Source organism: Bison bison, unplaced genomic scaffold (assembly GCF_000754665.1).
Source record: "Bison bison bison isolate TAMUID 2011002044 unplaced genomic scaffold, Bison_UMD1.0 scf7180017864035, whole genome shotgun sequence".
In the NCBI taxonomy this organism is placed as follows: domain Eukaryota; kingdom Metazoa; phylum Chordata; class Mammalia; order Artiodactyla; family Bovidae; genus Bison; species Bison bison.
Genome location: NW_011494607.1, coordinates 6,670,052 through 6,690,735, shown reverse-complemented (window position 1 = coordinate 6,690,735; position 20,684 = coordinate 6,670,052). Strand labels below are relative to the sequence as shown.

The window sequence follows — 20,684 nt, the reverse complement described above, 5'->3', positions numbered from 1 at the left end:
AGCTTTTGAACTGTGGTGTTGAAGAAGACTCTTGAGAGTCCCTTGGACTGCAAGGACATCCAACCAGTCCATTCTGAAGGAGATCAGCCCTGGGATTTCTTTGGAAGGAATGATGCTAAAGCTGAAACTCCAGTACTTTGGCCACCTCATGCTAAGAGTTGATTCACTGGAAAAGACCCTGATGCTGGGAGGGATTGGGGACAGGAGGAAAAGGGGACGACAGAGGATGAGATGGCAGGAATGGCATCACTGACTCGATGGACGTGAGTCTGAGTGAACTCCGGGAGTTGGTGATGGACAGGGAGGCCTGGCGTGCTGCGATTCATGGAGTCGCAAGGAGTCAGACACGATTGAGTGACTGATCTGATCTGATCTGACCCTGCTTTCCCCACCCCTATCCCAGAAAACCATAAAATACATTGAATTTTACTTGGGTAGCCTTTTTATTTATGTCCTGTGTATTTACATCCTTGGGAGGAAAAAGCAGGTTTTACTACACTCAACCCTATCAAGAGATCTGGATGACCTACAATGGCAATGTAAATGAGTGATACTGTCAGTTCAATTAAAGTAATAATGGCTTTCTTTCCATAAAATGCCACTTACATAATAGTAAAAAGAAAAACATGAAAGATAATTAATTTTTAAACTATTACAATATGTAAGTTGAATATTTGTGATAAATCTTTATATAAATATTAACTGACCATGTACCCAGGACTAGGTCCTGGATTCCCCCCAAAGTGGAGTCAAATCTATTCACTGAGTGTCTATCTCCACATTCAGATTTGCACATAATTCCCCTTGCAGCATCTCCAGCTAGCTCTTTCACAATCATCTCAAACTCTGCATACAAAAATATGTATGCCACAATATGTGTTATAATACTAAAGAGAACTAAAAGGTGGTATGAAAACTTTCCTCTTCTGCCTTGTTCCTCCTTATCCTAACCTACAATCCACCATATGATCCTGTCACTTCCAACTCCCAAATACTTCAGTTCAGTTCAGTTCAGTCGCTCAGTCATGTTCGACATTTTGTGACCCCATGAATCGCAGCACGCCAGGCCTCCCTGTCCATCACCATCTCCTGGAGTTCACTCAAACTCGAGTCCATAGAGTCTCCCAGCCATTTCATCCTCTGTCGTCCCCTTTTCCTCCTGCCCCCAATCCCTCCCAGCATCAGAATCTTTTCCAATGACTCAACTCTTCGCATGAGGTGGCCAAAGTACTGGAGTTTCAGCTTTAGCATCATTCCTTCCGCTGATCTCCTTTAGAATGGACTGGTTGGATCTCCTTGCAGTCCAAGGGACTCTCAAGAGTCTTCTCAACACCACAGTTCAAAAGCATCAATTCTTCGGTGCTCAGCTTTCTTCACAGTCCAACTCTCACATCCATACTCCCATTCATTTTTCTCCACCTACACAGCTACCATTCACCCTCTTCTCTCAGCTCAAACTGTTAATCTCCCAGACCACTCTGTTGCATTCTGCTAGTCTTTCTAACACATCTCCACTAGGACTCAGGATGCTTTTTTTCCCTGCACCTCTGAAGAACATATGCAACTCTCCTTTCCCAGTTAAAATCTCCAAGTGGTTTCCCTTTGTGTTCAAATGATAAATTCCAAAATTCCCATCATAACCTTCATGAATCTGCATCACCTATTTCATTAAAAAAATTTATTTTCTCTTAAAATCGATTCAGCATTTGGGCAAGAAGTAAAAGGCATCTAAAATAAAAAGGAAGAAATATCATCATCTGAATGCAGATGGCATCATCTTATAGGTAGAAAATCCTCAAGATTACATACACACACGCACTAAATAAATTTAGTGAAGTTGCAGGATATCAAAATCAGAACACAAAAACAAGACTCATTTCTATACGCTAACGATGAGCAAACTGAAAAGGTAATTCAGAAAACAATTCCATTTATAATAGCAACAAAAAGAATAAAGTACTTAGCAGACCTGACCAAGAGAGTGCAATACTTGTACAGTGAAACCTATAAACACTGGGTGTGTGCCAAGTCGCTTCAGGCGTTTCCAACTCTTTGCAACTCCATGGAGTGTAGCCTGTCAGGCTTCTCTGTCCATGGCCTTCTCCAGGCAAGAATACTGCAATGGGTTGCCACGCCCTCCTCCAGGGAATCTTCCCAACCCAGGGATTGAACCCGAGTCTCTTTCGTCTCCTGCATTGGCAGGGGGGTTCTTTACCACTAGTGCCACCTGGAGAAGGAAATGGTAGCTCACTCCAGTGTTCTTGCCTGGAGAATCCCAGGGACGGGGAGCCTGGTGGGCTGCCACCTCTGGGGTCGCACAGAGTCGGACATGACTGAAGTGACTTAGCAGCAGCAGTGCCACCTGGGAAGCAAACAGCTAATCTGAATGAATTTGAATTCATGTTGCTCAGTTACGTTCGACTCTTTGCGACCCTATGAACTACAGCTCACCAGACTCCTATGTCCATGGAATTCTCCAGGTAAGAATACTGGAGTGGGTAGCCATTACCTTCTCCAGGGATCTTACCGACCCAGGAACTGAACCCAGGTCTTCCACACTGCAGGCAGATTCTTTACTGTCTGAGCCACCAGGGAAGCTCTGAAAGAAATTAAACATTACTGAAAGAAATTAAAGACGACACAGGGAAATGCAAGGGAACCTCATGTTCATGGATTTGAAGACTTAATGTGGTTAAGATGTCCAATAACCTAAAGCAAGCTATGGATTCAATGTAATCCCAACAAAACTGGAATGGCTATTTTGAAGAGATAGAAAAATTGACCCTAAAACTAATATGCAATCTCAAGGAATCCCAAACAGCCAAAACAATTTTGAAAAAGAACAAAGGTGGAGGTCTCACACTTCCTCACTTCAAATGGACTACAAAACAATCAAAAGTGGCATAAAAGGAATATAGGCAATGCAACAGAATAGAAAAAGCTCAGAAATAAACCATCACTAAATGATCAAATAATCTTCAACCAGGTGGCAAGACCACTCCAGAGGAAATGATAGTCTCTTCAACAAATGGTGCTGGGTAAACTGGATATCCACATGCAAAAGATTAAAATTAAACCCTTATACCATATAAAAAAACAATCTGAAATGAATTAAAGACCTAAATATAACACCCAAAACTATAAAATTTCTAGAAGAAAACAATGGGGAAAAGCTTCAAGAACTGGACTTGGCAATGATTTATTAGATATGATACCAAGGGTTAGCCAAGAACAACAACAAAAAAATAAGACTACATCAAAGTTAACTTCCTAGATCAAAGGACAGAATCAACAGAGTAAAAAGGCAACTTACACAATGGGAGAGAATATTTGCAAATTACATATGTGATAAGAGGTTAATGTTCAGAATATATAAAGAACTCCTATAACTCAACAACAACAACAATCAAATAATCCAAATGAAAATAATGAGATATCACTTCACACCTGTCTCAGAATGGCTATTTTCAAAAACACAACAACAAAACAAAAAGAGAAAATAAATGTTGGTTGAAGATGTAGAGGAACTGTAACCTTTGTGTCCTATTGATAGCACTATAAAATGATACAACCTCTAAGGAAAACAGTCTAGAAGTTCCTCAAAAAATCAGAAACAACTACCATGTGGTGCAGCTATCCCACTTTTGGATGCCACAAAAGAAGTCAAGGAGGGTCTCAAGGAGACATCTGCACTCCTGTGTTCACAGCAGCGCTACTCACAAGGGCCAGGAGGTAGAAGTAATCCAGATGTCTATCAACAGGTGAACTGATAAATAAATGTGCCACATACATATAATGTAGTATTATTCATCTTTAAAACAGAAGGAAATTCTGTCACATGCTAACAACAGTTGTATTTGGAGGACATTATGTTAAATGAAATAAGCCAGTCAAAAAAAGGTAAATATGTAGTATGATTACACTTATATGAGGTATGTAAAGTAGTCAAAGTCATAGAAACAAAAAGCAGAATGTTGACTAACCAGGGACTGGGAGTGGAGTATGGGAAAAGGAGGGAGCTATTGTTTAAAATCACTCTTGCAAGTAATAAAATCTTTTTGTAAGATTAAAAAAGTTCTGCAGATATGTTTCAAAACAGTATGAACATACAAAACACTACCAAACACTTACTGGTGAAAGTGAAGTCGCTCAGTCGTGTCCGACGCTTCACGACCCCATGGACTGCAGCCCACCAGGCTCCCCCGTTCATGAGATTTTCCAGTCAAGAGTACTGGAGTGGGGTGCCATTGCCTTCTCCAACTATACACTTAAAAATGATTAAATTCTGCGTTTTTACCACAAGAAAAAAATGCAATGAAAAAATCAATTCAGCATTAGTTCAAAAAATTCAAATTCAGAAATTTAATAAAAGCTTAACACTTCCTTCACCCAACCTCTCACCCTTTCCTGGGAGAATAAGCTAAATTTCAAGACACAGCATTTTCACTGAAGATTTCAGAATTGCTTAAACCACCTGCTTTGTCATTAAGCCTGAAACTTTATGATCGTAACTGATTTTTGACATGATTGATGTAAAATAGAATTTATATAAATTTTAAAAATTCCATGTTATAGATGAATCTAGTAAGTCTCTGGGAGATAGTGGAAGACAGAGGAGCCTGGCGTGCTACAGTTCATGGGGCTGCAAAGAGTCAGACACAACTTAGCAACTGAACAACAACAACAAAAGTAAGTATGTAACCATAAAATTTTCTTGTGGAGTAAGATTTAATTATTACTATTACATTTAATTAAATTCTCACGTCTTTATCCATGTAACATGATAATGAAATCAGACTCATTAGAACAGAAACAATGACTTTTTCTAGGATGTTTAGAAAAGCCAGTAAGTTTATGTTTTAAATCATTACTAGTAAAAATAAAATCTTGGTGGTCACCATATATCTAGTTATGTAACAGTAGAATATAATTAAGGTTAACAAAATGCAAAATAAAACATCAGTCTGAAATGGGAAAGTGAACACTTCTACAGTTTTACTGCCGTTAAATTCCATCAGCTTAATTCTATTCAGAGTCACTGATCCTCAATGATCTAAGTAAAACCTAAAGAGGGCAATCTAATTTAGCAGTGATTTTTAAAAATAAAATTCAAAATATTCCATTTATTTGTTTTTTATAACAAGACAAGGTCAGTAAGAGCCAAAGAGAGAGAAAGCAAAAAAAATTTTTTTAACTAAAAAAAAAAAAAAAAAAAAGGATAACCAAATAGAAATGTTAGGAGAACTGTATTTCTTAAGCTTACTTAATGTATAATCTACAAGATGTTCTTTTTAGTGATTTTGTATAAGAAATGTTTTAACACTCAAAAAAACTGTCAACATATTTAAGTGTAGGTTTCAGAATCACCCATTTTGGTATTCTATACATAGAATACAGGTGAAGATACACATAAAATATACAGGAAAAGTTTCAACAAGTAGAAGAACTAGAGATTTCTATCTGAAAACAAATTCAGCTGCATGTAATCAGATCTGGCCTCATTTCATCTGTTCTCTCCTCCCATCTCTTCCTTTAAAATATTATTACATCATAGATATGCTAATATCTGGTAAACCAAGCAGCATGTTTTTCCTGTTTATTTTAAAATGTAAAGTTTATTACTGAAATAAAGACTTATTTTCTCACAAAGCTCTGAAGGACTTATAAGTACTATGGAAAATCTTAAGCTTTAGAAATTTCCTTTGAAAACCAAGGAGTTCAAAAAACAAAAAATGAACCCCAGGGCTTAGGATTCAAGAAAGAACTGGCAAGCTGAATAAAAACACAATTTATGCAACTGCAAATTATTCCAAAATAGAAGGGAAAGGGCTGAAGGAATTCAGTGTAACTGTTAGTAGGGAGCTCTTTCAAAGTTTAGATTTTACAATAATGACATATACAAAAAAAGAAAAAACAGCAGGTTCAGGACCAAGGATGCATACACCATGCAAACTGTTATTAAAAAGATGACCCCTAGCTTACCAACTGGACTGCCCTGGTGGCTCAGTGGTAAAGAATCTGCTTGCGATGCAATCTCCTAGAAAAGTAAATGGCAACTCACTCTAGTATTCTTGCCAGGGAAATCCCATGGACAGAGGCACCTGGAAGGGTATAGTCCATGGGGTCGAAAAAGTGTCAGAAACAACATAGCAACTAAACAACAAGCATGCCAAATAAGATGAATATAATCAAATTGGTGGAAGTGGGTAACTTTTTGAGAAGGGTCTCTGCTCCTTGGGTTTGATTATTCATTATTTATGATGATAGAGAGAATGGTGGGTCTGATAACAACCTTTAGATTGAAAAAGATAGAACAATGGAGCAAATGGAAACAGGTGGGAAAATATAATTTTCAAAATGGGACCTGAGGTACATTTTGCAAACTGTAGACTAGAGGAATAAATATACTGCTAAGAGTCTTACGTCAAGGCTGTATATTGTCACCCTGCTTATTTAACTTCTATGCAGAGTACATCATGAGAAACTCTGGGCTGGAAGAAGCACAAGCTGGAATCAAGATCGCTGGGAGAATTATCAATAACCTCAGATATGCAGATGACACCACCCTTATGGCAGAAAGTGAAGAGGAACTCAAAAGGCTCTTGATAAAAGTCAAAGTGGAGAGTGAAAAAGATGGCTTAAAGCTCAACATTCAGAAAACGAAGATCATGGCATCTGGTCCCATCACTTCATGGCAAATAGATGGGGAAACAGTGGAAACAGTGTCAGACTTTATTTTTGGGGGCTCCAAAATCACTGCAGATGGTGACTGCAGACATGAAATTAAAAGACGCTTACTCCTTGGAAGAAAAGTTATGACCAACCTAGATAGCATATTGAAAAGCAGAGACATTACTTTGCCAACAAAGGTCTGTCTAGTCAAGGCTATGGTTTTTCCTCTGGTCATGTATGGATGTGAGAGACTGTGAAGAAAGCTGAGCGCTGAAGAATTGATGCTTTTGAACTGTGGTGTTGGAGAAGACTCTTGAGAGTCCCTTGGACTGCAAGGAGATCCAACCAGCCCATTCTGAAGGAGATCAACCCTGGGATTTCTTTTGAAGGAATGATGCTAAAAGCGGAAACTCCAGTACTTTGGCCACCTCATGCAAAGAGTTGACTCACTGGAAAAGACTCTGATGCTGGGAGGGATTGAGGACAGGAGGAAAAGGGGACGACAGAGGATGAGATGGCTGGATGACATCACCGACTCGACGGACGTGAGTTTGAGTGAACTCTGGGAGTTGGTGATGGACAGGGAGGCCTGGTGTGCTGTGATTCATGGGGTCGCAAAGAGTCGGACATGACTGAACGACTGAACTGAAGATTCTTAAAATTAATACATTAGAAATATGACTTGTGAGTGTTCAGGAAAAAAAAGTGACTGTCAAGAACCAAGAAAGATTCACCAAACATAAATTAGGTTGCACTTCTACAAAAATTATCTCAAAATGTATCACAGACCAAAATATATAACGCAAAACTATTAATATGATACATCCAGGAGATAAAGTAAAATGAAGTCGCTCAGTCGTGTCTGACTCTTCGCAACTCTATGGACTGTAGCCTACCAGGCTCCTCTGTCCATGGGGTTTTCCAGGCAGGAACACTGGAATGGGGTGCCGTTTCCTTCTCCAGGGTCCAGGAGATAAGAGGAGAAAAATCTATATGATATTGGGTTTGGTGATTATTTTTAGACAAAACAACAAAAGCACAATCCATGAAAGAAAAAAAAAATAAGTTGGACTTAATTAAAATTTAGAACTTCTGCCCTCTGCAAGGCACTGTAAAGAAAAACAAGTCACAGAGTAAATGAAAATATTTGCCAAGCTCCTATCTGCTAAAGGACCTATATCAAACTATAACAACTAAAGGGAACAGTGAATGACCTAGAGATTGTCATACTGAATAAGTCAGAGAAAGACAAACATCATGATATCGCTTATATGTGGAATCTAAAAAAATAGAGTACAAATAAACCTATTCACAAAACTGGAATAGTCACAGATGTAGAAGACAAACTTACAGTTACCAAGGGGGAAAGACGGGGAGATAAAGTGGGAGATTGGGATAGACATATATACTCTACTATACATAAAATAGATAAGTTAAAAAGAACCTACTGTATAGCACAGGGAACTCTACTCAATACTTTGTAATGACCTACATGGGAACAGAAGCTAAAAACGGTGGCTATATGTATATGTATGAATGATTTACTTTCCTGTACAGCAGAAACTAACACACCATTGTCAATCAACTATACACCAGTAAAAAATTTTACAAAAAAGCAAAAGATATAAACAGATCCTTCTCCCAAGAAGATATACAGATGGCAAATATTCATGTAAAAAGATGTTCAGTATCATCTGTCTGTGCAGAAACACAAATTAAAGTAATGGGATATCATGACACACATATATTAGAATGGCTAAAATTGCCCAAATAGATAAAAGTAACTACCAGTGAGAATCTAGAACAGCATGCAGAATGGTATAGGTTGGCAGCTTCTCACAAAGCAAAATATACTCTTACCATATAAGCAATCTTTCTCCTAGGTATTTACCCAACTGATCTGAAAATTTATCCAAAAAACTTGTATGCAAGTATTTATAGCAGTTATACTCATTAATGCCAAAAACTGGTAGAAAACAAGATGTCTTTTAAGAAGTGAATGGATAAACAAACTGTGGTAGATTCTTACAATGGAATATAATTCAGCAACTTTTTTTTGAATGAGCTATTAAGTCACTCTAATACATAGATAAATGTTACATGCATATTGTTAAATGAATGAAGGTAGACTGAAAAGTCTATAAACGTGGATAAGTAATTGTCATCGTTCAGGAGAGGGTTGAACAGGTGAAGCACAGTTAATCTTTTTTAGGGCAACGAAACTATCCTGTATGATACTATAATGGAGAATACATGATAATACGCATTGGTCAAAACCCAAACAACTTTAGGGCACGAAGAAGGACTCCAATGGTAGGCAAATTTGAAAATATGATTTAGGAGGTTGCGAAGCCCAGGAGAGACTGTAGAATATGGCAAAAGATTCTGTCTTATAAATGTAATGAAAGAACTTCACTGAAAGAGATGGGAGAATGGGCTGCTCACCTAACTTGGGATAAGAGGAGTCAGTACAAATATGGAAAAAGGCACTGTGTACACTGATAAAAGTTGTTTTCCACAGGGATACAGGTTATCAATTCTGAAATCACTATACATACACTAGGAGTAAGTAAGTAGTAATATATGGATGATTAAGCAATATAGGATGGTCTACGGTAAAAGAAGTCTGAAAACGCTACATATTGTATAATTCCAATTATATGACATTCTTTTGAAATGAGAGGTTATAGATAAGAAGAGAAGGTCAGAATGATCCAGGTGCTATAGATTAGAGTTGGAGACATCTGTATAAACTCTCACATTTAGTGTAATATAGATACAACTGGTTACATATACAAACATTTATAAATATGTGTGCACACACAGATTAATTATACCTACATATATTTTTTTACTCTGTCTGCTGAGAGTTCCTGGAGGCAATGACACCTCAGTAGCAACGAGCACAACCAGTTACCAGGGCTTGGTTCCTAACACTATTCTCCACTGAAAAGAACTAAGGTTCCTTGGAGAAACAGCTGATTATAGGATTGGGGCAAGAAATACACAGAATAAACATAGAGCATCTTGTAGAAACAAAAAACAAGGAAGTACTCAAACAAAAACATAACCCACAACCATGGGGCTATGTCAAAGGGACAGAGAAGTTAACTTGAAGAGTTCCCAGTGGCCAAAGCTGAACAATTTGATCAACAAAATAGTGTTGTATTATCACTAAAGCATAAAGTAAATATCAGTTGAGTCCATATTAATTAAACAAATAGATAAGGAAGAAAAGACAGATTTCGGGTTTCCTTGGTGGTACAGTGGTTAAGAATTTGCCTTGCAATGCAACCAATTCCAGTTCGATCCCTGGTCTGGGAAGATCCCACAATTAAGTCCAGGTGCCACAACTACTGAGCCCAGGCACTGCAACTACTGAAGCCGGCAAGCCTAGAACCAGTGTCTGCAACAAGAGAAGCCACAGGAATGAGAAGCTCACACACAAACAGTAGCCCCCACTCACCGTAACTAAGAGAAAGCCCGAGGGCAGTAATTAAGACCTGCCACAGTGCTTGCTTCGGCAGCACATATAACGAAGACCTACCACAGCCAAAACATCAGTAATCTTTAAAAAAGAAAAGACAAATTGCTGTGGAGAACTCCAAACAATCTGTGTAGATACTGCCTCCTCAAGGAGGTAGAGCTTAACTCTCCAACTCCTAAGTGTGGGCTGCATAAGGTAACTTCTTTCCAAAGAGTACAGCATGGAAAGGTGGAAAAAGAGTAATTTCACAGTAATTTCACTGAATGTGAAAAACACATTCAGCCAGGTGACCAAGGTTAATACCAACAGTGAGGAAGTCATGTTGGTTACAGGTACCTTTCGTATGATGACCATGGCACTGTACCTCAGTGATCTTCCTCCCCTAAACCCATAAGCCAAGTACTAATCACGTGAGCAACATCAGACAGATCCAAACTGAGGGAAATCCTATAATACTCTTCAAAACTGCCAAGATCATCAAAAACAAGCAAAGTCTGAAAATACTATCATAGCCAAGAGGAACCTAAGCAGACATGATGACTAAATGTAATGTGATATCCTAGATGGAATCCTAGAACAGAAGGAAGACAACAGGTAAAAACCAGGGAAATCTGAATAAGGTATAGACTTTAGTTAATAGCAAAGTACTGATACTGGTTTATTAATTGTGACAAACAGATCATACTAATGATATACTATATATAATTAATAAATATATACATACTAACAGTTGGGAAAACTGGTGTGGAGTATTTAGAAAACTATTATAAAATAGTTCATTTAAAATATGATTAGGTCAGGGACTTCCCTGGTGGCCCAGTGTTTGAGAATCCACCTTGCAATGCAGAGGACATGGGTTCAGTCTTCTTTTGGGGAACTAAGATATCACATGCCATGGAGCAACTAAGCCCCTGTACCACAACTACTGAGCCCACATGCTCTGGAGCCCTTGTGCCACAACTACTGCGCCCACGTGCTCTGGAGCCCTTGTGCCACAACTAGAGCCCATGAGCAGCAGTAAAAGATCTCACATGATGCAATGAACATTCTGTGCACTACAACTAAGACCAGACGCAGTCAAATAAATAAACAAAAATATTTTTTAAAACATTAATGTCAGACTAACCTCAATAGTAAATAATCTTACTTAATAAAACTCTAGCCAAATACCTCTTGTGGTCTTTCATCATAGTGTCACTATAGACAAAAAGGAAAGCCATGGACCAGACACAAGGAAACAGGCATATGTGATGAAACAACCATAATCAAAAGGGCACTGGCTAAAAGACTAAAAGGAAACAAGAAAATGTCTATAAGTATTCCAGGGGCTAGGTGTTTGAGTATGACCTTTTTAATGGTCATTATCAAGAACCTGGATGCCAACATACTGTATGCTAATAATATCTGCTTAAACTTGGAAAGACAAAACCCTTGAACTAACAAAACCAACATGTAACATAATATGGGCAAGCTGCAGAGGCAGAATGGATTTAACACAGTGAAATTTAAAAAAAGAAAAAAAGGAATACTTTGTATGCCAAAATACTATGTATAAAAATGCTGGCCAGATCATATTCGGGGTTCATGTTAAGTTTCGAGAATTACACATGAACAAGAAACAAAATGCACTGAAGTCAGAAATCATGATTGTAGACTTAAAATCAGGACACACCAGGATAGCTTTTAGTCCCTTTAGAGGGATTTGTACTTTGTTAGGTATGCATGGCCTTATGGGTAGCACTAGATCCAAGACAGCAACTCTTAAGTACATAGTTTTTCACAATTCACACAATAAAGATTATCTAATAGCAGCTATAAACGGAGTGAATTACATAGTTACCATTCTCTATGAGTATTCAAGCAAAGGCCCATTCATTTTACCAGTGAGTAATGTTTTAGAAGGGAGTTAAAATTGAGTAAAAGATAAATGATTATTCAGCGCCTTTCCAATTCTTAGATGATAACTAAAGGAAGGCACAAGTAACATGTAAGCCTAAAGTTCCTGTGATATTCAAAGGCCATCAACTTAATTACACTGTTTAAATATCAGAGTTACATGCTAAAACCTTAAAGGGAAACCAGCATTTTTAATTGAGTCCCATACACCCTCAATCCCTAAATCAAAGAACATTTGTTGGTTTTAGCTGGGCTTTGCATGTGTGTTGTCACGACCAATGCTTTGCGATCCCACAAACTACAGACTGCCAGGCTCCTCTGTCCCTGGGATTCTCCAGGCAAGAATACTGGAGTGGGTTGCCATTCCCTTTTAGGGCATCTTCCCGAACCAGAAATCAAACCCAGATCTCCTGCACTGCAGGTGGATTCTTCACCACTGAGCCACCTGGCTTTGTGGTTCTAAATTTAGTCAGTAAAACTAAATTTTAGTTCTAAAATTAGTCAATAAAAATTAGTTATTTAAAATAAATCAGAATTAAGTCGATTATCCACTGTTCAAATACTACATCAAAACTTCAAACGCTTTGCTATCAACAAACTAATGAACATAGCCTATTACAGTGTACCTATTGCTGGCAGAGCTCTAGCTCTTATCAAACTTGCCATAGGCCAGTATAGGTTAAACCAAGGGTTTGGATATATCATATAAAAAGCTGAAAGTTCCACATGCTGTACAATTGCCCAATTTGAAAATGTAAATAAATTAGTGTATATGTGTAAAATGTTAATTACTTCAACATATAGTTCAAGTCTATGTGATTACCCACAGAGTAACTCCCATCAAAGAAGTAGGCTAAATAACAGGGCCAAATAAAGATTATAGCTGCACAGTCTCTCAGTCATATAACATCCCTCTGGTTACTTCACGAGTCATATTAAAATCTGGCTACCTACAGTCTATCTGTTACTGTAGAAACTCCTTTTGCTTTATAGCCCAAATTATTCCAGTAGCTATGCCAGGTGAGGATCATGAAATAAAGTGGCACAGAGATGGGCAAAGACATTTGTTAACAGAAACAATGTTAGGCACATTGAAACAAGAAAGGACACTGAGCACATACTGAGCACATATTCTTTTAAGGTAAATTTTAAATCTCTGCTAAGGTAAAGGTTCTATTTTTCTGCATCAGCATAATGTGAGAGTTTGGCAAAGATGCTCTTCAGAAGCTGACAACAGAAAAAAGGAGTTAAATCTTTATTTAAGCTAGGTGTGATTTTATTTTATTAGGCTGGGTGCAACATGGCATAATATAAAAAGGACAGAGCTGGGGACCTCACTTCGATTCCCAGCTCTACTTCACATCACTGGCAGTGTGATACAGAAAAGACAACTAATCTTTCTGAGCCTGTATTTTCTCACCTGTGAAACAGGGACAAAAAAAGATCCCATTTTTCCATAGGATCATTGTGAAGATTAAAAGCACATTTCAAACTGCAATAACTATACAATGTAATTTGGTATTATTATTAATATATTCTATCCAATATTTCTAAAGCTGAGAAGAGTAAAAAGTAGAATTTAATTATAGAAATAAAAACATAGTGGTGGTAATATACTGGGGATAAAAAATAATACACCAAAGGCAAAAAGCCCCTAAGACTCTCAACCTTTAAATGTTGTTCTTATTATTTTAAATAATGAGGATCTATTTCTCTAAGGTCTAAGAGACCTCTAATGTAACTAATCTGGGGAAATACACAAAGGGCAGTAATACAAATAAACTTGCAGTGAAAGCCAAGAAACAGATAACACTGCTAAAACTATCCAGAAAGCTGGGTAAATATTAAGAGAGGAGTCAGGTAGGAACAATCAGCTTGATGAGAAGTTTGGAGATTAGCTGAGAAGTCTTTTGGTAAATATCAAAGTACCAGAAGAGTTAACAAATGATGAGTTTACTCCTTTCTAAATCAGAAATTGCTATCACATAGCAAAATGCCTAAGCTTTGCCATCAACCAACACGAAAAGCGACAATGGAAGAAGCTTATTTATTTCTCTAGTTAAATACCTTGGGAAATCTGAGCACTTTCCTAAATAATCTCAAGAAAATACCAAAGATAATAATATGTGCTCTTCTTCACAGCACATACAGTTTTTGAACTCTGAACATTAAGTGTTATACATATTAGTGGTTTAGCCATCTATCTAGTAGGATACCAGTCAGTTTAACTGGGATCTTTATTACCTAAGCCCATATAATAACAACAAAGCAGGATAAAATAAGTCTGAGAAAAAAAAACTGTTTAAGAAAGAGTACTAATCTTAGAGGCATAAGACTTTAGAGTTACTAGCATTAATTTCTTATCTATTTTGAGAAAAATCATTTCACTACCCTACTTTTGCTTCTCCATCTGTCAAATAAGTTATCAAGTATAAGCTAGATTGCCACCTGTCAGATGTTACAGAGGGAATTCCTCGGATAAAATAATGTTGAGGAAAAAAAAGAGTTTCTCTGTTACCCTAAGATTACATAATCCTGTAAATACATCTTCCCCCAATTAAAAAAAAAAGTGAAGGGCCTCAAGTACCTCATATAAAACTTAAACAAAATGGTCCTTCTTGGAATATTCTGGGATTATATCAAAACAATTTTAAGTACTTATTTTCTCTAGTCTAATGATTCTTTTTTCTTTCTCTCTTCTCTCTAGAAAATTTACCTTTATCCTTATCCAATGGTTCCTGGGAAAGAATAGTGCACAGTACCGGGTTTTTCCACACCCCAGTCTCTTGAGCTAGAGTAGCTAAAAAATGCAATTCACAGCTGCCATTCTCCATCAGCTTTTCATGAGCTACCTATAAATATTAAATAAACATCCAAAGAATTACAACAGATTTTCAAAAGCAAGCTTATCAGCCTTTAAATATAATACTAAACTTTTGAAAAATAAGACTTAACTTAAAATTTTCATGTCACATTACAAAGTGCTGCATCCTTCTGATTTTTAAGATGAATCTCAAAAATAAGAATTATACTAATTATAAATTTTAAATAAATAAAATATATTTCTAGAAATAAGTTCATATTATTTTTCCCCCAAGATCTAAACCAACAGCAAAGTTATTTCTCGAGGAAGCTATCAGAATATCCATACCATGAAAGACCTTATACATTTTATATCCTCTGTTAGTAAAAAAAATTTTCCAAAAAACTTCTACCATTAACAGATGACAAATTACATCAAAGGCTAAATGACAACTTATATACACGTTATTTCAATAAAATGGACTTAGGGAAACAACTAAATGTATGACTTTTCATACATCTGTAAGACTGCATAGTCTTAGCAATATCCTATTAAAGCTGACACTGAACCTTGCTTACTTGTTTTAAAGTGTTCGTGCAACTGGCATATTTTTCAGGCCACAAAAGACCAACAATTTTAATTCAATTCAGAAAATGTTTACTGAGAATTTCTGTGGGCAAAGTACCAGGGAAGAGAGCAACTAGTCCCTGCGTTTCTGGGGCTTATCCTCTAGTGGGGTAGAGAAATGTTTAGTTAAAACACAAGCAAAATAAAATAAATGTAGTTAAGCCAGTATAAAATAAGCCCAAAGAAGCTCTGAAATGAAAGCAAAGTATCATGGAAACTCTTAAAGCTCATGCTGTATTTGTATTAAAAATCTATTCCTCAAAACCATAAAAATCTCACCAAAACAAGTTCAAGTGCCTTAAGATTTTTTTTTTTTTTTGAGCAACTGCTGAGAGCTACCATACTGGGATTTAGTTATTTCCTTCTCATTAATCCACATGAAAAAGTATCAAGTAGTGCTACTGTTTCAAAAAGGAAAGTTTCAAAGTTTACCTTATGCTGACAAACAATAAAATTAGTATGAGGAATTCAGTATTATATTTGCATATAAACTATCTACTTAATTAATTCTGTGGTAGAGTGTATGTGAGTACCAAACTATGAAAATAGTTCTGAAACAATCATTTACCTAAAAATAACCACTTGCTGGGGAAAAAACCTGAGACACAAGTTATTGATATGCTGAAGTAGAAACTGCATGATCAAAAAGTTAGTTGCAATGTGACAAACAGGACAAGACACTTCCAACAGTTATTAAGTATCTCTATGTGTAAAATACTATGTGAAATCCTATGGTATAAAGACATGACTCCTATCTTCAAGAATTTTGCACTCGACATAGATTTTAATATTTAATATTAAAATAGAAAAGTTGACTTTTCTGCCTAACTATAGTTTATTTCACATGCTTCTAAAATCTGAGACTAATCTACTTTTATATTTCTTCTATGGAAAAACATAAGGCCAAAAGGTATTTTAAGAACTCTGGCTAGAGGAACAGAGAGACAACTATACTTTCTGAGATTAGCTGGCAGGAACATTCTTTTAAACTAACCAATTAATCAAAATTTACTCGAAGCTATAATATATCCAGCACAATCTAGTGCTTAAACAAAATTTAATATTCTTGAAATACTCCAAAACAACTAAGTGCTAAACTATGTAGTACTTTTATAAGTAGAATAACAGCACTAAGTAAAAGAGATAAAGCATGTGTTTTCAGATATAGGAGAAAAAGTATGGTCTATGGAATAAAGAATCTTGGTTCAAATTACTACTCTGATATTAGCTGTATAAGTATGGGCCAATAAATACTGTAGAATTGAGCCTCAGTTTCCTCACCTTTAAAATGGGAAAAATATACCTACCCCCACAAAGTTTTCCTAAGGATTAAATGAGATATGTTAAATTCTTATAAAGCACACCACAATTTTCAGCAATTAAACTGTTTCTAAACGCAAATGAGGGCATTTTCTTTTGTGTTCTTTTACTGCTGTGGCAAAGTCCTAATGTGATCTTAAAAAACTGTGCAATATTCAATCAATCTACTTAAATGTATATATTCATTTAATAAACATCTTGAGTACTGACTATGTGCAAGTCATCACCGTTAATAAGAACAGCAATTAATGTTTGTCATCACTTAAATCTTTTAAATCTTAACTAAATAATTTATTCAGAATAAAGAAAATCGCCATAAGATATACCTATGTTAAATCTAGTAGGTAAATAGTCTCACCTGCACCAGTGTCTGAAATTGCTCCCACTGCTTATCAGATAATTCAACAGGCAGACACAGTAAAAGTTCAACACAGCTTCTAAAAAACAAGAAGATGTAAGGATACAAATAATTATTAAAATTTAAAGTAAAATAAGATAAATAATTCTAATATTATCAGTAGAGCCTCCATAACGAATCTATTTAAAATTAAACTATCATAAGACCTGAGATGCAGAGTTAAAACAAAAAGCTTAATCTAAGTTTTTTATTTACTCAAAAGTTTACTCACAATGCCAAGCGTTCCAGAACCAAAGCTACATTTTCACATTCAGAGGTAAGATAAGGTCGGGCTTTAACGTAACTTTGGATAGCCACTGTGTATACCTCCAATAAAGGTAAAGGATCTTCTGAAGTTTTCCATTTCTCTGCATATTCAAGGAGTGTCTGTTTGGAAGGAATAATAAAAAGTATTCAATGTAAATCAAAATACAGATTGACAAATCAACTGTTTTTCTTTCCTCCCTAGGAAATTTTGAAAAACTTTATTTTATAAAAACAAAAAGCAGTTTATACTGATTAAAATATTAAAAGTAATAAAGCCATAATCCAGCAGCTCTTTGTAGGAGAAAATAATAGTGTTAATTCATCCAAAAATAGCATCATTTCATGAAGTCTGGTTTTAAATAGTGTAAGCATTTTCTTCTATCTTTCTGAGTCAAAATGCCATCTTTCACCCCCAAATTTCAGAGATTTAAAAGTTATTTTAAAAAGAAGATGTGTGGGCAAGTTATATTTGAGCAGGTATGCAGTGAAGAATTTCAAATATTTATGTTTTCTATTTTTCATTCAAGGAACATAAAACTCAACATCTAACAATAAATGAATCACATTATGGCCAGAAAAGACATGAAGTATTTTCAGTCATAAAAAATTACTGTTTTATGACAAGTTTTACCATTAAAAAAATGAATCTAAAGATGTTCAACATACATAAAATCATTATTAAAGACTTAAAGAATGATTATAAGTTCAAGAAATTTTTATAATAAAGTGCTTATTTTTTTAAATAAAGAACACTATTCCTTAATGAAGTAAAGAGTTCAAATATTTCACCTCATCAAAATTATTACAAGGAAAATCAAAATGCTGTTTATCCTACAGAAGAAATGGAAGAAACCGGCAGCAGTAATTAGACACACATCTGTTCTACAACTATTAAAATAGTTAACTTACTAAAAACTATCTAAAAGGTTCTACAATTATGCTAAATGAAATAGAACTCTAATTAAATGTTTTTATAATATAGAAGATGGCCACAATTAGTGGCCTTCTCACACTTCAAGGTTTAAGACTCATCAACACATGGCAAATTTAGGTGCTATTTCCTAGAAAAGAGGGCATCTTGAAGGAATACTCCATGAGGTCCTGCTTGTATCCTCTGGCATACAGAGGAAGCTTTTTAAAACTGTGCAAGGAGGAAAGTAGGAAGGACAGAATTATATTTTACTATCAAACACTCAAAAGAAAACACTTCTTACCTTGTCCTCTCTACAACCCTATAACTACTAGAAGTAGTAAGCCATCAGAGAGGAGCAAGAATAGAAAAGGTAATCTGGTGAACTGAAGAGCAACATAGTAACAAGTTACTTTTTCTGAGTATATATATTCCTAAACCCAGACCCTCTCCAAGTTGGACAGAAGTACAAATTACCTGAAGGCCTAGTCCTTGGAACTGGCATGTGAAACAAGAGCAGTCTTGTGGGATTGAGCCCTTTACCTGTGGAGTATGACCTAATTGAACTGAATTGTAGGACATCTATTTGGTGTTAAGAGCATTTTAGAAGTGGTACTGGAAAAAATACCACGTGTTTATAGAGTTGTCAGTACAAATCTCTCTCAATAGGACTTGGAAAAATCAAAACAAAACCTACCAATTGAATGGAAAAATCTGCATTCTGGAATGGTCTTGTGATTATCCTTCTACTTCTAGGAATAAAACTCAGCAGATGTTCTGTGTCTAAAAAACGTTAAATCTGCAAATGTTGTCATGGTGGGTTTTAGTGTTTTCCTTGGTTATGCAGGAGACATAAGAGACTCGGGTTCGATCCCTCGGTCAGAAAGATCCCCTGGAGAAGAGAATGGCTACCCACTCCAGTATTCTTGCCTGGGCAATTTCGTGGACAGAGGAGCCTGCTAGGCTACAGTCTCCAGGGTCACAAAGAGTCAAACACACTGAGTGTTGAACACTTCACTTTGGTTATTTTATGATATGATGATATGATGCAGGATGACTTCACTCACACCTTCAAGTTTTTTGAAATTAACACCAATCATGAACAGTATGAAAAGGCAAAAGGACAGGACACTGAAAAGATGAATTTCCCAGGTCGGTATGTGCCCAATATGCTACTGGAGATCAGTGGAGAAATTACTCTAGAAAGAACGAAGAGACGGAGCCAAAGCAAAAACAACACCCAGTTGTGGATGTGACTGGTGATGGAAGTACAGTCCGATGCTGTAAAGAGCGATATTGCATAGGAACCTGGAATGGTAGGTCCATGAATCAAGGCAAACTGGAAGTGGTCAAACAGGAGATGGCAAGAGTGAACATCAACATTTTAGGAATCGGCGAACTAAAATGGACTGGAATGCATGAATTCCAGATGAACTCAGATGACCATTGTATCTACTACTATGGGCAAGAATCCCTTAGAAGAAATGGAGTAGCGATCACAGTCAACAGAAGAGTCTGAAATGCAGAATGCTCAATATTGCAGTAATTCAAGTCTATGCCCTGACCAGTAATGCTGAAGTTGAACAGTTCTATGAAGACCTATAAGACCTTCTAGAACTAACACCCCAAAAATATGTCCTTTTCATTACAGGGGACTGGAATGCAGAAGTAGGAAGTCAAAATATACCTGGAGTAACAGGCAAATTTGGCTTTGGGAGTACAAAACAAAGCAGGGTAAAGGCTAACAGAGTTGTGCCAAGAGAATGCACGCGTCACAGCAAACACTCTCTTCCAACAACACAAGAGACAACGCTACATGTGGATATCACCAGGTGGTCAATACTGAAATCAGACTGATAATATTCTTTGCAGCCAAAAATGGAAAAGCTCTCTACAGTCAGTAAAAACAAGATGGGGAGCTGACAGTGGCTCAGATCATGAACTCTTTATTGCAAAATTCATACTTAAATTGAAGAAAATAGGGAAAACCACTAAGACCATTCAGATATGATGACCTAAATCAAATCCCTTACGATTATACAGTGGAAGTAAACAAATAGAGTCTGTGGAAAATTCTTAAAGAAATGGGAATATCAGCCCACCTGACCTGCCTCTTGAGAAACCTGTATGCAGATCAGGAAGCAACAGTTAGAACTGGACATGGAACAACAGACTGGTTCCAAACAGGAAAAGGAGTACGTCAAGGCTGTACATTGTCACCCTGCTTATTTAACTTCTATGCAGAGTACATCATGAGAAATGCTGGGCTGGAAGAAGCACAAGCTGGAATCAAGATCGCTGGGAG

The 20,684-nt window shown here is 36.5% G+C and overlaps 1 protein-coding gene across 1 annotated transcript in view; it reads right to left on the bottom strand.

The window, feature by feature from the left end:
• ZNF292 (zinc finger protein 292) overlaps positions 1-20,684 on the bottom strand; it is a 95,097-nt gene that overhangs the window by 25,620 nt on the left and 48,793 nt on the right. The window contains exons 2-4 of the mRNA XM_010834674.1: positions 17,435-17,589; positions 17,164-17,242; positions 14,772-14,907 (exon numbers count right to left, since the gene is read on the bottom strand). Coding sequence (XP_010832976.1) covers positions 14,772-14,907; positions 17,164-17,242; positions 17,435-17,589 — 370 coding nt within the window. The remainder of the gene's footprint in view (positions 1-14,771; positions 14,908-17,163; positions 17,243-17,434; positions 17,590-20,684) is intronic.